The sequence below is a fragment of the Peromyscus maniculatus genome, chromosome 3 (assembly GCF_049852395.1).
Source record: "Peromyscus maniculatus bairdii isolate BWxNUB_F1_BW_parent chromosome 3, HU_Pman_BW_mat_3.1, whole genome shotgun sequence".
NCBI classification, from domain to species: Eukaryota; Metazoa; Chordata; class Mammalia; order Rodentia; family Cricetidae; genus Peromyscus; species Peromyscus maniculatus.
In genome coordinates, this window is record NC_134854.1 from 28,570,329 (window position 1) to 28,586,878 (window position 16,550).

The 16,550-nt window shown below is 44.3% G+C and overlaps 1 protein-coding gene across 3 annotated transcripts in view; it reads right to left on the reverse strand.

Annotated features, from left to right (window-relative positions):
* The window catches only part of Crot (carnitine O-octanoyltransferase), a 46,854-nt gene extending 35,599 nt beyond the window's left edge, over positions 1 to 11,255 (reverse strand). Inside the window, exons 1-3 of one of the 3 annotated variants that reach the window (XM_042272713.2) lie at positions 11,012 to 11,255; positions 10,203 to 10,288; positions 7,584 to 7,719 (exon numbers count right to left, since the gene is read on the reverse strand). In XM_042272713.2, the coding sequence (XP_042128647.1) occupies positions 7,584 to 7,698 (115 nt within the window). In that variant the 5' untranslated portion in view covers positions 7,699 to 7,719; positions 10,203 to 10,288; positions 11,012 to 11,255. Of the gene's footprint in view, positions 1 to 7,583; positions 7,720 to 10,202; positions 10,289 to 10,762; positions 10,892 to 11,011 lie in introns of those variants that run through there. The other 2 variants (XM_042272712.2, XM_076566307.1) reach the window with 2 other exon arrangements.
* Between the last annotated feature and the right edge of the window lie 5,295 nt (positions 11,256 to 16,550).

Here is a 16,550-nt window from a genome sequence, read left to right on the forward strand (position 1 = left end):
TTAAAATATCTGTATTCAGAGAGAATAAGTGAGTACTCAAAAAAGTCAATGATCTGTGAATTTTTAAATGTTAGCATTCCCAGATGAAGGTAGACTTTAAAGAAAAAAAAGGAGAAGAAGGTATTTGAAAAGCAAAACAAAATAGGCTGAGGTGATATCTAAACTAATAAAGTATTTATCTTTTTAGCAAGAGGACCTGGGTTTGATCCCCAGAATCCATGTTAAAAACAAACAAACAAAAAGCATGGACCAAAGGCAAGCAGGTGCATACCATCAAAACAAAACAAAACAAACCCAATAATAAAAAATAAAAAGGGACAGCATACACGTGCAAGTGTGTGTACACAGAGACAACCACCCCATCCACACAGAGAAAAATACCCCATCCACACAGAGACAACCACCCCACCCACACAGAGATAACTACCCCATCCACACAGAGACAACCACCCTATCCACACAGAGACAACTACCCCATCCACACAGAGACAACCACCCCATCCACACAGAGACAACCACCCTATCCACATAGAGAGACAGACAACCACCCCATCCACACAGAGACAACCACCCCATCCACACAGAGACAACCACCCTATCCACATAGAGAGACAGACAACCACCCCATCCACACAGGGACAACCACCCCATCCACACAGAGAGACAACCACCCCATCCACACAATTTTTCTTAAGGCTAGGAAAAGAGATTCTGGCCCACACTAAAAAAAAAAAAAAAAGTGGTACTATACTGAAAATACACATCTTATATTGAAGAATTATTCACAAAATGCAGGAAACAGAAATAACTTAAGTATCTGTCAACTGATAGAGAAAGAACTGTACTACATAGACACTGAAAAGCTATCATTCAGCCATTAAAAAAAGAATGGAACACCAACATCACAACACAGGTAAAACTGGAAATGCTAAGTGAACAAAGCCTAGAACAGAAGCCAGCACCATCTGGTAACACTGACACATGGAAATCTAAACGGGGAGGAGGGGAGCAGGGTGTGGAAGGTTCATCAGTAGGTACTAAAGGAGATAGAAACAGGAAGCTCTGGAATGCTGCTACGGACAATTACACACTGAGTGTCTTGGAAAGCAAGATCTTGAATGTTTTCAACATAATGAAACACTGTTTGAAGAGACACATATTTGACCTATTTTAAATATAACATGATATACATATATTGAAATCACTTAGTACCCAGCTAATATATATATATTTTTTTTCTAGGTGACAGCTTGCATTTAATTTAAATTTTAAAAAAGTGAAATTACATGCTCAGCTTTCTCCCCATTCCCAACTGATGAGTTCAAGAAAAGAGTGCCGGAATTCAGGTATGTGCTAATGAAATTACTAGGTCTCTTCCCTGCACTCAACAGTAAGACTCACTAGTCACCAAGTCCAACCCAAGCACACAGAGTTCCCAGCAAGATTTTCAGAATCTCAATCTTAAATGTGAATGCCCGAGCATTGGCAGGTGCTGTGGAGCCCTGGCCTCTGTGTATTAACACGGCTACACCACTTTCATCAGAGCACTGTGTCTACTTTTATATGGCCTTCACAAGATTTGGTCTGAGGTCCTCCTTCATAGAGAGGCTGGTTAAGGTTGGGCTCTCGTGTGAAATTCTAGCCTCTCCCCTTCATGCCCCACCTACACATGATCTCAGAAGGAAACGCTGGAGTTAGAGTGGAAGGTTTACTGAAGGCAGGGACTCCAGCTACCTGGCTTTCAGGAGGAGGCAGGAGCTTTCAATGACACAACTGTTTTAAAAGTCACCCATACTCCTGTAATAATAAACTAATAAACTCCTTGGCTTACCAAACTGGATGGAATTATTTCTTTGGTCTGTTGCCGGTGCCTTGTCTGGGGCTAATGAACAATTGCCCATGTCTCCTTGGAAAGCTAACACATTGGTGCTCAGACAGAGACAGACACACGGGTACAGGTGACTTAGGACACAGCGGGAACGGCGAGGAAACAGGACCAACGCTGAGAACAGAGGGGCCGCCCGACAGTCCTGACACAGACACCTCCCCTGCATGGAACGGTGTCTCCTTGCTGTGGTAGTACCGAATTATCCCTGCTCTGGTAAGACCTGCAACCGAGGCTACGCGCCTCCCAGGAAAGAACTTCGCCCACGAGGGAAGAACAACAATGAGAAAACAGTGTGTGGTGGCGTCCTCCACGACAGTCTCCAGTTAGCAAGTAAGCCAGACAAACCTGGGAACAAGATGGAGATACTGCTCACGAATGAAAAAGGAAATAAGAAAGGAAAGGACATGACTGGTCCTGGGTTTGGGCACCAGATGAGTGGAAAAAAAATTTAAAAAGGAAGGATGAGTGTTCCTAGGTATGGTAGAGGAGAAAGTTTATTGCAGATATGAGGGAGAGCATAGCCAGAGGCAGAGACATCTGGGAGAGTCCAGAGTGGACATGACCAGACTGAGCCAGGCCATGTGAGGAGAGCGGGGAGGGGACATGGGAGAGACACAGTAAGAGGCCAGGAAGGTGAAGGCAAGAAAGGGGCCAAAAGAGAACCAGCACAGCAAAACGGCTGGATTAGAGGTGAGGGCAGATGGGGAAGGACACCCAGCCCAAGCCTGGAGAGGTTTAGGGTAGGCAGTGGGTTATGCCAGCAAGGAGGGCCCTGTGACAGGTAGAGACTGAGGGATGCAGGGAGAGCCTGACAACCAGTATCCACTCCGACGTGTTAAATAGGAACCTCAGCCATGTGCTCCAGGTTTGAGACCTAACAGCTCACTCTATTTCTAGAGGCAGGAGGGGCACAAGGCAAAGTACAAATTAGATCTGGCATCCTGACATCCAAAATCTTGGAACTCGCTGATATACTGAACAATGTGTGAGAGAGAAAATGAGGTGGAAATGATAGCAGGGGACTGGGCATGAGAGGTGGTGTGTGACACCCAGCTCTCTGAGACACATGGACCACAGTAAAAAGGCAGTTAAGAAGCATGGACCATGATCTCCTCATCTAGGGGCACTGAGAAGAAGGTGTATTCTCTTGTGTTAGCGTGGAATGTGCTGTAGCTGTCTATTAAGTCCATTTGAGTCATAACGCCTGTTAGTGCCCTTATTTCTCTGTTAAGTTTCTGTCTGGCAGACCTGTACATTGGTGAGAAAGGGATGTTGAAGTCTCTCACTACTAGTGTATGGGGTTTGATGTGTGATTTAAGCTTTAGCAATGTTTCTTTTACAAATGTAGGTACCCTTGTATTTGGGGCATAAATATTCAGAATTGAGACTTCATCTTGTTGGATTTTCCCTGTGATAAATATGTAATGTCCTTCCTGATCTCTTTCAATTGATTTTAGTTTGAAGTCTATTTTATTAGATATTAGGATAGCTATACCAGCTTGCTTCTTAAATCCATTTGATTGGAAAGTCTTTTCCCAGGCTTTTATTCTGAGGTAGTATCTGTCTTTGAAGTTGAGGTGTGTTTCTTGTATGCAGCAAATGGATGGATCTTGTTTTTGTATCCATTCTGTTAGAATTTGTTATCCATTCTATAAAATTTGTCATTTTATAGGTGAATTGAGACCATTGATATTAATGGATATTAATGACCAGTTATTGTTAATGCCTGTTATTTTTTGGTGGTAGTGTTGTATGTTTCTGCTGGCAGTGGTCCAGAGGGTGCCTGGTCTGGTCTACTCTGGTGACTGGTGTAGTGAATACCCTAACTATCATCATAGAGCCTTTGTCCAGTGACTGATGGAGGCAGATGCAGAGATCCACGGCCAGGCACCAGGAATCCAACCAGTGAGAGAGGAGGAATTCTGCAGGCAGGGGATGTGGAGATCATGATGGGAAGAAGTGCAGAGATGACCGGCCACACACTGGAAGCCCATGAACTGTAGACTAGAGGCTGTGGAGCCCCCATGAGACTGGACTAGGCCCTCTAAATATGGAAGACAGTTGTTTGGCTCGAACTGTTTGGGGGGCACCCAGGCAGGGGAATCAGGATCAGTCCCTGGTGCATGGACAGGCTTTTGGGAATCCGTTGCCTGTGGTGTGACGCCTTGCATAGCCTTGGTGCAGTGGGAAGGGGCTTGGACCTCCCTAGGCTCAGTGTGCTGGGCTCTGCTGACTCCCCATGGGAGACCTTGATTTGGAAGATGTGGGGATGTGGAGTGGCTTGGGAGGGAGGGCTAGGGGGTGGGAGGAGGGAGGAGGTGGAATCTGTGGGTGGTATGTAGAGTGAGTAGAAAATTTCTTAATAAAGAAAAATGGAGGAAAAAAAAAGAAGCACGGACCTTGGGACTGTTGTGGGGTTCTGCTGCTTTGCTAAGCCCAGTGATAAATCATGATCTTTACAGGGTAAGAAAGATCTGGTTGTTCTGAGTGAATTGGTGTAGAATGTAAATTGGGGTTATAAAGTGCTAAAAGGGGAATTTTAAAAGAAAAAAAAACAGAAAGGGGGACCTGTCTGGGTCACTCAAATGGAGTGAGGGGCATAAATATCAGGGGCCAGGAGAAAGGGCAGCCAAAATGAAGAATGCATGAGGAAACCATGTAGGAACCTATGGTTTTGCACTCTAAGTAACAAAGTATGAGGGGATAGAATATACACAGTATGAAAGAATGTGGAAGGGGTGGGTACTAGAAGCCAAAGGTTTAAGTGGGGATGGGGTGGGAGAAGGAGGGGTAGAGGGGTGGGCTAGCCACAACTAAGGACTTATGAAACCTAATGAAAAATACATCGGGGGGGGGGGGTGGGTGACCAAAGGTTCCTACATTAGTGAGCAATGCCGCTCCCTTCATTTCCCCCTCTGCTTGTGAAGGTATCAAGTACCTTGAATTCCTGAGCCTTGGTTATTAAATGAAAACCTCAGTGCCAGGGATGGGTTCCATTCCTATGAGCACCCCAACAATACAGGCTATTGCCACTGTTCTTTGTTGCCCACAATGACTAGATCAGTGGTTCTCAACCTGTGGGTTGCAACCCCTTTGGGGTCAAACAACCCTTTCATTGGGGCCACATAGCAGATACTCTGCATATCAGATATTTACATTACAATTCATAACAGGAGAAAAAATAGTTATTTGTAGCCATGAAATAACATTTGGAAGAAAAACTGTATTAAAGGGGCGCCATCACTAGGAAGGCTCAGAGCCACTGGACTAGATGACAAGACCTTACTGCTAAGGACATCACACACTTTGGCTGCAGGACACGGGGAAACCAATGAACTGACCAGGAAACTCTCTTCCTGCTGGCTAGCTTGCTGACTGCTGGAAGGTGCTGTGCAGTCTGATGGAACATAAAAGACATCAGTACTGTATCCAGTGCTGGGCTCTGCATGCTACACTACCAACCTGTAAGGCAACATTGTAAACACTGCTGCAATAGAGGCAAGACCATTTATGGGGGAAACTGCTCTTTTTACTGGACCTGTTTGAGACCTGTTCCTCAGGAGAAAATCCATGCCTCATCCCGTAAATAAAATCAAAACCCATCAGTAGAGAAATCATAAGCTCTAGCAAAGACAACCTACTGATGCTTTCCTAAATGATCATGCTGTCAAATGCCTTCTAACTATATTCAGATTTGTGCCGTTCTCAGCCCTGGTCCGAGGAGCTTCTTACTGCAGTGGGTAAAGGTTAATGCAGAGACTCAGGACTGTTTAAAGCGTAAGAATGAGTGACTGAGTGTTTGGCAGCAGACGGGCCATCTCTATGAACCCCTCACCGAGATTCAGGAGACAAGAGGTGCTGGAGTGACTGTAAGAGCAGGGGGATAGGATGGGGTGCTGGGAAGTGCTGTCCTCTGGAAACTATCGTTGAGGAACTCATGAACTCAGCACCTCCACAAGATCCAGAGTTCACTCGAGCGTGGAGTCGGGAGGGACTCCCAAGGCTTCACCCCAGCTCCTCAGCTGATGGAAAGTTACTTTTTTCAGGGGTGTAGCATCTAGTTGGCTTTCCATGCCCCACTGGGTGGATGACTGATACTCATACAGGCAGCACTAATTGAAATCGGTGAGTTAGTTAAATAAATTAATAATTTAAAAAAGTACACACGAATTTGGTAAGAAGATGTAATGGGAGGTACTATGATTTTTAGCAGGAGGGGTCCCAAAATCAGAATGACACCATATTTCAAAGTCTGAATGGCACCGTATTTCCAACAAGAAACAAACAAGGCCTCCAGAATTCTTAAAGCACACCCAATTCATAATTCTACACTCAGCTAATCAATCAAGTAAAACATTTAGCTCTTGTTTTGCCCTCTCAAATATTTGTTTGCAGGTAGTCACAGGGTGAGCAACGTAAGAAAGCAGACAAGAAAGAGAGAAGACAGGAAAGAAGTGAAAAGGGGCTGCCTAGACGCCGTCAATGAAATGTCCCGGATGACAGCCGTGCAGCAAGCGCAAGCAAGTCCATCCTCACTGAGAGGAGGGGAGGAGAGGGGGGAAGGGGGGAAGAGAAGTGGGGAAGAGAGAGGGGGGAACAGAGAGGGGGGAAGGGGGGAAGAGAAGTGGGGAAGAGAGAGGGGGGAAAGAGAGAGGGGGGAAGAGGAGGGAAAGGGGGGAAGCAGAGGGGGAAGGAGAGGAGGAGAAGAAAGGGGAAAGAGGAAGGAAAGGAGGGGGAAGAGAAGGGGGAAGGAGGGGGGGAGGAGAGGGGGAGGAGAGGGGGAGGAGAGGGGGAGGAGAAAAGGGAGGGAGGAGGGGAAAAAGAGCTCCACAATGCACATTTTTAAGAGGAAAGAAAACTGACTCAATATTTTATGTCTAACTGTATACAAGAATGTTCACTCATTGCAGTGGTTAGGAATAAATTATGAATACAAAGGGAAAATTAAGCAATGAAAAAGAAGGTGGAAATGTAACAAATAGGTACCAAACTAAAATGACTGGTTCATTTATAAACAACTAAACCAGAGGTTCTCAACCTGTGGGTTACGACCCCCGTGGGAGCCAAATGACCTTTCCACAGAGGTCGCCCAATACCATTGGAAAACACAGATATTTGCATTAGGATGCACAACAGTAGCAAAATTATAGTTATAGAGTAGCAATGAAAATAATTGTATGGTTGGGGGCCACTACAACATGAGAAACTGCATTAAACGGTCTCAGCATTACAAAGTTGAGAACCACTGCTCTCAACCCTGCGTGGCCAGGTGAATGAAGGTAAAGAGTTATTAAAATCTGGTGGCTGCTGACTTAAAGTGGTGATTATATATATGATGAGAATTCGAGGGGAAATGTGGACAGGTGTTAGAGAGCAAACTGTAGAATTATTTTAAGGAATTAATTTACAATATCTGCAACTACAAGATCCAAGAAATATTAGGTCAAATATGGTGATAGTGAAAGACACAGAGAAAGATTTCAAAATCGTTGCCCTAAGTGGGACTTGTACAAGCAGATGGAGACACTTACACTGCAGGCAATTAATACTATCAGACTTTCCAAACCATGGAGAAAAAACTTAAAAAGTTTTGCATATTGTAAGGAAGAGCTTGAAGGCATCTACAATTAAACCCACACTGACATCGTTTCTGTCACTATCAAAATTAATCTATACTAGAAGATTATGAACACACCTGATTCAAGGTATTTTTTTAACGATTCTTCAAGTGAAGGGACAGGCAATGGCGGAAGAGAATCCTGATACTGAAATGTCCGTTCTTCAATTGATTTTGCCAATTGATTTTCCATGATATAGTCAAAGTAGAGAAACTAAAAAAAAAAAAAAAAAAAAAGAGCAACATCAGTCACAATTTCAATCTCGTAAGTATTTGTAAACTTGTTGGACAAAGAAAAATCAACTTTTTTTTTTTTTTTTTTTTTGGTTTTTCGAGACAGGGTTTCTCTGTGTAGCTTTGCGCCTTTCCTGGAGCTCACTTGGTAGCCCAGGCTGGCCTCGAACTCACAGAGATCCGCCTGCCTCCGCCTCCCGAGTGCTGGGATTAAAGGCGTGCGCCACCAACGCCCGGCCGAAAAATCAACTTTTAATAGTGTGAATTCAACATACTGGGAATCAAAGCATCATCAGCGAGACCAGCAGTCATCACCAAACACCAGACAGTGCAGTGTGCTACAAGAAGCATGCCTACTCCCTGACCGTCACACTGCTTTAATAAGAAAGCAGAAATCGCAGAGCTGGTCATCTGTTTGAGAGGTCATTCTGGGTATCCAAATGCAGATGCGTTAGGTTATACCCTCCCCTTCTACAAGGCAACTTTACAGGGCATTAGGGAACCTCAGAGTGTCTTGCTAGGTGGATAGGATTGGATGTGTAGAAAAAGATTATGGTCTGAGAAACTCTGAAAAGCAATAGAGATGTGGAGAATGGGTCATGGAATATTTTAGACTGTAAGAATTCATGTGACAAGCTGATGTAACTTAAAACTATGCAGATGGCATGGGACCTAATCAGATTGGCTTTGAGTATCACAACCCAATCTTAAATATTTTCTACATTTGTGGTAATTCTCATCAAAATCAAACTAACCCCATATATAAATAGGGTACACTGGTATTAAATAAAAATTAAGATTTCTGAAAAAGTTGTTTATAAATTTCATAAAAAAACAGTAAATAAGAAAACAAGAAATTAATACTGAATGAAAACTTCCTGTCCTTTCATATCCTATTTTAAAATAGCAAAGTTAAATAAAATATTCTACTCATTTGTTATAAAAGTTAATAATATCAGAAACAAAGGCATGGCAGATTACTTTGGCTAATATCTTAGGACCTCAAAGTTCAGTCTCTTCCTTTTTAATGGTTTCACTTACATCCCATTTGAATATTGATAAACAGCTTCAGACTTAATAGAAATGTGGCTCTTGGTCCTAAATATAGACTCAGCCACCTTCCAACCATCTGCTCCTAGGCAATTGACTGGGTTATCTGGCTTGGCTGCAGGTGCAATATCTAATGATCAATCTCACTGGATCTCAAAATGTATCCTTTTTATATTTGAGACAGAATCTCACTATGTACCCCTGTTGCCCTGGAACTAGCAATGCAGACCAGGCTTGCCAGAATTCACACGGACCTGCCTGCCTCTGACTCCCTGGTGCTGGGATTAAAGGTGTGTGCCACCAACACCCATCCAACTCTAGGCAAGGAACTAATAGAATCTCTTTATCTTTCAATGTATAACCATACAGTCATCAGATTTTTTTAATGCCCTAAAAGCATGCCATAAAAAGTCCATCCTGAAACAACTATATTATGGTGTAACTGTTAATGATGACCTCAACTCCTTTTTAGTCTCCAGAACTTGTCTTTATGATAGATGATCATGACTCCCGTGGTTGCAACTGGGTTTAATCTACAAAAAAGGGACTTAAATAGGCAGGACCTAACCAAATCATTTGAATCCTTGGGGTAGAGAGGTTGCCACCTCTATGTCTATATCCACAACCTCAAGAATTCAGAGACAGGGGCTGGAGAGACGGCTCAGAGGTTAAGAGCTGACTCTTCTTCCAGAGGACCCAAGTTCAATTCCCAGCACCCACATGGCAGCTCACACCTGTCTGTAACTCCAGTTTCAGGGGACACCAACACCCATGGCAAAAAAACACAAATGCACATAAAAGAAAAGAATTTAGAGACAAACAGTGCTGACAGGAATGGGAACCTCAATCCTACTGCAAGTGAGCCGGAATTAAATTCTGCCAACATAATGAACCTGAAGAAGGATCCTCCCCCCCCCCCCTGCCTCCCCCCCTGCCTCCCCCCCGCCAAAAAAAAAAGAAAGAAAGAAAATGACTCATAACAAAAACTCTGAACTCTCCTTTTGAGATTCTGTGCAGGGTCAAGAGCTAAACTCACTCAGACTTCAGATCTACAGAAGCTGCGTTCATTTACCTGCAGCTTGTGATCATCTGTTGTGACAGCAACAGGAAACTAATGCAACGGCAAGACCTTCTCTTCACACTTCCTTGTCACTTAATAGACACCACAAAGCCCAGAACAAGAATACTAATTTTATGTTGCCATGGTGCTTAATTCCCGCTGCAGGTAATCATAGATTCTTCAAGAGTTGTCTTAAGTTTTCAACCACATAGATTAAGTTAAACGATTCCAATGACCTTAAGAAAACGATTACAATAACTAGAGTGGATTTCCTGAAAGCAAAGTGATGTGAACTCAGAGAAGTAGGAAAGAGACCCAGGAAGAGTAAGTAAACAAATAAGAGTGTCACATACCAGTAAACCAAGATGAAGTGTTCAGGACTGCCAGGAGTTTGAACAATTCTGATTTGAAACCACGGGAACCTGGACAAAGCTGGTGACTGCAAGAAGGAAGAAATGCTCTCAACTAACGATCAGGAAGGGGAAAGAAGCTGGAGAAACAGAGAATGGTCATCTGCTAGACAGATGATCACTGCAGAGCTAGCTATGTTCCGGGCAACCTATTAGGTGGACCTAAGGAGCACAGGGAACCTTCCGGTGCCCGCAGCTAAGCTAGGCTGAAGCAGAAGCAGAAAGCAAAGTTCAGAAACTCCTCCCACCAACCCAAGGACAACTCCGCACTGTGGATGAGGACAAGTGGGGAAACACCACGAAACGAGCAAAACCCGATCGAGCACCCCGACATGCTAGCTGGGCGGCGCAACTCGGGGATACCCAAGCCCCGAAGGGCGAGACGCCTGCGGACGCCACACCCGCGCCCGACCCGCCTGGACTCTGCTCGGCTCCGCGCAATCCAGCACCCCTCGCCCCTTGGGAGGGGAAGGAGAGCGCGCCGTCTGCACGGGAACGCTCACCTCCGCACCTCGCCTAGCCCTCCGCGATCCCCCGCGAGCCCGGCCGGCCTGCCAGCCCCGCGCTGCCCCGAAGCCCGACTCGGACGGAAAGCCGCGAGGGTCCCGCCCTGAGCGCGTCGGGGGACGGGATTGGACGGAAGGCCACGAGGGTCCCGCCCTGCGCGCGTCGGGGAACGGGATTGGGCGAGAAGCCGCGAGGGTCCCACCCCGCCTGGAAAGGGTTGGCAGACCAGGCTGGCTGCCACGGACCTGGTGCCGCCCCCGCCGGTTTGCCCAGCTCGGGTTGCATCCCTGGCTGCGGACCCCGGGAACGCGAGCAGAAAATCCGATTAGCGGCTTCGCAGTCCCGGCTGAAGCAGCTTCCTGGCGGATGCTACGGGAGGTTGGCCTTGGTCCAGAGAGATGTAGGCGGCTCCGCCCACGCACGGGCACAACCCTGTGGATGGGTAAGGAAGCCCATGGCTCAGCCTGGTTTTCACCCAGTCTTCTCCGCTTGGCGCTGTGCTCCTTTCTCTCCTCACGCCCAGTCGCCCCGCCCCTTGTGAGTGCGGGCCTCCTTTGCATGGCCCAAGCAAGAATTCACAGAGGCATATTATTGTTTACCCTGTGTACTGGCAAGAGAAAAGCAGTCGCACAGATCCGGTTTGGCCCCGTCGCCCTCTTTGAGACCTGAGGTTTGGCCAGCTCCCAGCCAGCCCTCTGCTGCAAGCCCATGGCGTCTCCAGGAATGTTCAAGCTTCAGTCTTGGGACTGGTCTGGAGTTTTTTATTGGCCCAAGAAGTAGCATTTTTAATTCAGAGTGTATCTGGGAGTTCTAGAGGAAGACTATGAGGTTAATTTAGTTTCATAGGTCAATGCATTTTTCATTTACCTCCTGAAATAAATTGTCTCAATTTTAATCATATATACACTGTTTGTTTCTTCCACTGTTAGATTTTTGTGGAAGGAAAAAATATTTTACACGCTGTGGTCTGGTTATCCAACACGGTTTTAAAAATTCATTTCAGTTAATACACTAAAAGCCGCAATCTGTCTTTCTGAATTCCTTTTGGTAGTAAAGTCTGCCCTGAACTGAAGCTATGTGTCATTGAAGGATTTGGTGTGAATCGTCATCAGTTTTCTACAGAATTACTAATGTGATTCATGCCTGTACAGCTTGCTGGAGGTATTATGTAATCAAGCTGAACCACCTCTGTGAGCTTGTCAAAGTGACTGTGTGATAAATCACTTTTCCCCCTCATGGTATTACATTCCAGGTGATGTTAAATCTTGCTTACAAGACAGAATTCTTAAACTGATGGAGCTTCTCAGAAACCTTCATTGTACTTTTTTAGTTAAAAAAAAATCGGCACCGCTTTAAAAATTTATATATATTGAATGTTTGCTGGTGGCCAGGAATTTAGGATCACTCACATTCTCCGGTTTTGCTTGTATCCTTATGAGGATTAACCCAGGCCTTTATACAGGTCTCTGCCACTGAGCTACGTCACAGCAGTACTTCGCTTCCCTCTTCTTCCTGGTCTCATTAGAAACAAAGTGTTTCTACAAAGACTGTGGCTTCTCAGAAAGAGAGAAAATTGGAGGACTCAAAAGGAGTGAAACATGGAGTATGGAGGAAAAAATGACAATCTATGCAAAAACATAGCAGTTTCTTTAAAATATTTCCTTCCAAATGTATTATAAATTTTTGGGTGTCAAATTTCAAATTTTGTAGCATTTAGATTAAACTTTAATAAGCTTGCATTTTCTTAGCGCAGGACAGAGACTTAAAATTGATTGCTAGTGGTGATTATAACTTGTTTAAGTTTCTATAAAAATCATTCATTTGCAGCACTGTGAAGCTCTTCCTCAAATATGCCACACATTTAAAAGACCTTTACAGACAAGTCTGGATACAGTTGACCACAAAAATTGTAAGATACTGAATTCTCATTTCTATCTCGATAGCTAGCTTACTCATAAGACTTGTGAATTTAATGGAGTGAAATATAATACAGCACTCGACCCTAAATTTATCCAAAAGGAGCAAGTTGAAGAAATACTTACTGAAATGAAAAGTATCGCCCAGGACCCCCAAGACCAAGTTCTCAGCACAAAGATTTATTTGCCCCAGAGGGACAGAGGGCAGGGAATACGAAACAAAGACAGGAGATGGAGGACATGGCAGAAGAAGGGAACAGGGGAAAGGGGACAGGAGTATTTGTCCCAGAAGGACAAGGGACTGCCTTTGGATAGAGAGGAGACAGATGGGACACCTAGGAAAATGGTGGTTTATAAAGGTACAGGGGGATGGTGAGGTGTTTAATTTTAACTGGGCATGTTAATTAGGTGAGCCTAAGGGGCTTTTGATTGCTGGACTTCAGTACTTTGACAGCTGGACCTTGGTAGTCAGCCTCAGGAGAGGAGGAAGTGGCCAAATAAGAGAATAGATCTTGGTGGCTGGCTTTAGGGATGTAATCTAATGGTTTTTAGCAAGGCCGAGGGAATGGGGGAGAAGGGCGGGACCTGCCAGACCATGTTTGCCATGCTCAAGCTGGCTAGAGTCTCTTCACCTATATTATCTTATTTTTAATGAAAAGAGGTAGCAGAAGCGTGGTTATTTTGAGAAACAGCCAACAGCAAACTAAAGGATGCTAGATACAAATAGATGATGTTAAAAATTAACTGTGCTGTCTCACTAGACCCTCCAAAAAATGACCCTCCTTATCAAGAGCACATGCACACTGTTTCATACAGATGGACTCACTTTAGCCCTAATGATAGATGTTGATTGTCATTAATGATATTCATTTATATGAAATCCTGGGGGAAGTGTTAGCTTAACTATGGCCTTTTTATATCTCAGACAAGTTCTTTACTGCTAAACTGAGCATTTAAATTTTTACAGTGTTATTGAGATGTAATTTAGATACTCAAAAAATCACCCCCTTTAAAGTGTATAAATAGATATTTTAACTATATCTACAACTATGTAGTCTATATTAATTTGCCATCTGTCCCTGTGATAAAACACTGACCCGTTCTCTTAGACCAGGATCTATGGAGGCCACAACATGGCAATAAAATAGACTGAGCTCTGCAGAAGCAAATTGTCCTTTGCTCAGAGGTCTCTCCTGTTCTGTCCCCTGCAGCTGCAAACACCAGTGGAGGTTGTTTATCTTATCAGAAGCTTGCAGATCCTAGCCTGCAGGAGCTGTTAGCTGGCCAACTTTCCTGCCAAGAGTCTCTCAGCTCACCTGAGGTCTTACTAGTTCTTTACAAACCAGCTTGAGGGCCTGGCGGTGGTGGGGCACCCCTTTAATCCCAGCACTCCGCAGACAGAGCCAGGCGGATCTCTGTGAGTTCGAGGCCAGCCTGGTCTACAGAGCGAGATCCAGGACAGGCACCAAAACTACACAGAGAATCATGTCTCGAAAAAACAAAACAAAACAAAAACAAACAAACAACAAAAAAAAACAACAACAACAACAACAAAAAAAAAAAACAGCTTGAGAAAGAAGGGCATTATTTGGCTCACACTTCCACATCACAGTCTGTAGTAAGAGAAGCCAAGGCTGGAACTGAAGCAGAGACCATGGAAGAATACTACTACTTCCTGGCCTGCTCAGCCTGCTTTCTTAACTCAGGACTACCTACCAGAAAGTCATATCACATCAATCAGGAAAATACCCCACAGACATGTCCACAGGCTGATCTGATGGAGGCAATTCCTCAGCTGAGGGGCCGTCTTCCCAGGTGACTCTAGTTTGTGTCAAGTTGGCAAAACTAACCAGCACACAGTCATAATGTAATTTCTAGAACATTTTGTCATCCCCAAAGAAATACCATTAGCAGTTGCTCGTATCCAACCCTACCCTCAGCTTTCCCAGCCCTATGTAAACAGCAATGCACTTTCTGCTCTGTAGATGTACCTAACTCAGGTATTTTGTAGGAGATGAATCGTACATTATTTGACCTTTTGTAACTGGAATTCCTTTACTTACATTCTTCAGGTGCATTGTGTTTTAGTTTATAACAGCATTTCTTTATTTTATCAGGCCAAATAATACCACATTGTATGGATGGATATACCATATTTTGTTTATCCATTCCTGAGGCAAATGTTACCACCTTTTAATTTTCTGTGTTTATGTTTGTGTTCATGTGTGTATGGGTGCGTGTGTCATGTGTGTATGAGAGAACAACCTTAGATAGTGTTCCTCCTTGGGTGCCATCTGCCCCTTTCTCTTCCTTTTTAGATGGGCTCTCTTACTGGCCTGGAAGTCTCCACGTAGGCAAGGCTGGCAAGCCCCAGCGATCCTCCTGTCTCCACTTGCTTCCCCAGCCCCAGATTGCAAGTGTGCACCACTACACCTGTCTTTTTTTTAATTGGGTTCTGGGGTTCAAACTCAGGTCCTCATGCTTGCAAGCCAAGCTCTTTATTGACTAAACTATCTCCCCAACATTTTCTTTCTTGAGATAGGGGCTCATGTAACCCCGGAAGATGTCTTGGAGCCTTTTGGTCTTCCCGTCTCTGCTTCCCAAGTGCTGTACCGCCATGCCAACTTTTCTTTTGATTTTTAAAAATAGTCCTACTATACACATACAAGTTTTATGTGAATATATGTTTTCAGTTACCCTGGGTATATCTTAAGAGTAGAACTGTGTTATATTAATCCTATATTTAACACTTTTAGAAAGTGTCAAGCTGCTTTGCAAAGTGGCTGTAACATTTTACATATCTGCCAACAATTTTCCATTTCCCTAATTACAGTAAGGTAACAATACCATTTGGTACTGCCATTTTCACTACCGCCAGCCTAGTGAGTATGGCTTATATATAGGTTTTTATTTGCATCTCTGTAAACACTAACATCATTGATTATATGTTCAAGATGTATATATACATCTTTTTTAAAGAAATGTCTTTTCTGATCCTTCACTCACACTTAAATTATTCTTCCTCCTATTGTTGAGTACAGTTTTTTTGTGCAGTACTACCCTCTGAACCACAGTGCTATCATCTCCAGGAGTTCTATTGGTCTGCTTGAAAAACATCATCATAGCTGGGCTTGTTGACTGCTGACATTCCCTCTTAGGAGGAGAGGGCAGGAGGTCGTGAGACCCTTTACTTAGTGTCCAGTCTTCTCTTGTAACAAGGTTTATGCAGTTCTGCCCAAACTGTGTGTGGCCTTGGCGAAGGGATAGAGTGTACAGGCGGGGAAGGACTGAGGGAGCGGCTCCACCTACACAGCCGTGGGGAGACATTTTCCATGCCGACTGCAGACTGTCCAGGGTGGCTGCTCGCGGGTCACCTATGCTTCCACTCAGAACCCACACTCATTGCTCTGGAAATAAGTCTAACAAATTGATTGGTTCCCCTGGATGAACAATAGTCTATCTATCCATCGGGATCTTGGGAGGAGGGGCAGATGTTGTTCATGTCTCCCCAGGGAAGGAATTTTAGCAACAGCTCTTTCTTTATATGTTCTGGATACAAGTCCCATCTAAGATAAATGATTTGCAAATATTTTTTTCCACTACTTGAGCTGCCTTTTCACTTTCTTGATAATATCTGTGGTGGCTTGGATGAGAATAGCCTCAAAGGTTCATATTTGAATGTGTGGTTCCCAGTTGGTGGAACTGTTTGGGAAGGATTAGAAGGTGTGGTCTTGTTGGAGTAGGTGTGTCACTGGGGCTGGGCTTTGAGGTTTCCAAAACCTCAACCCCACCACCACACACCATCTTTCATTTGTGCATCAAGATGTGAGCTCTCAGCTACTGCTCCAGTGCCTTGCCTGCCTGCCTG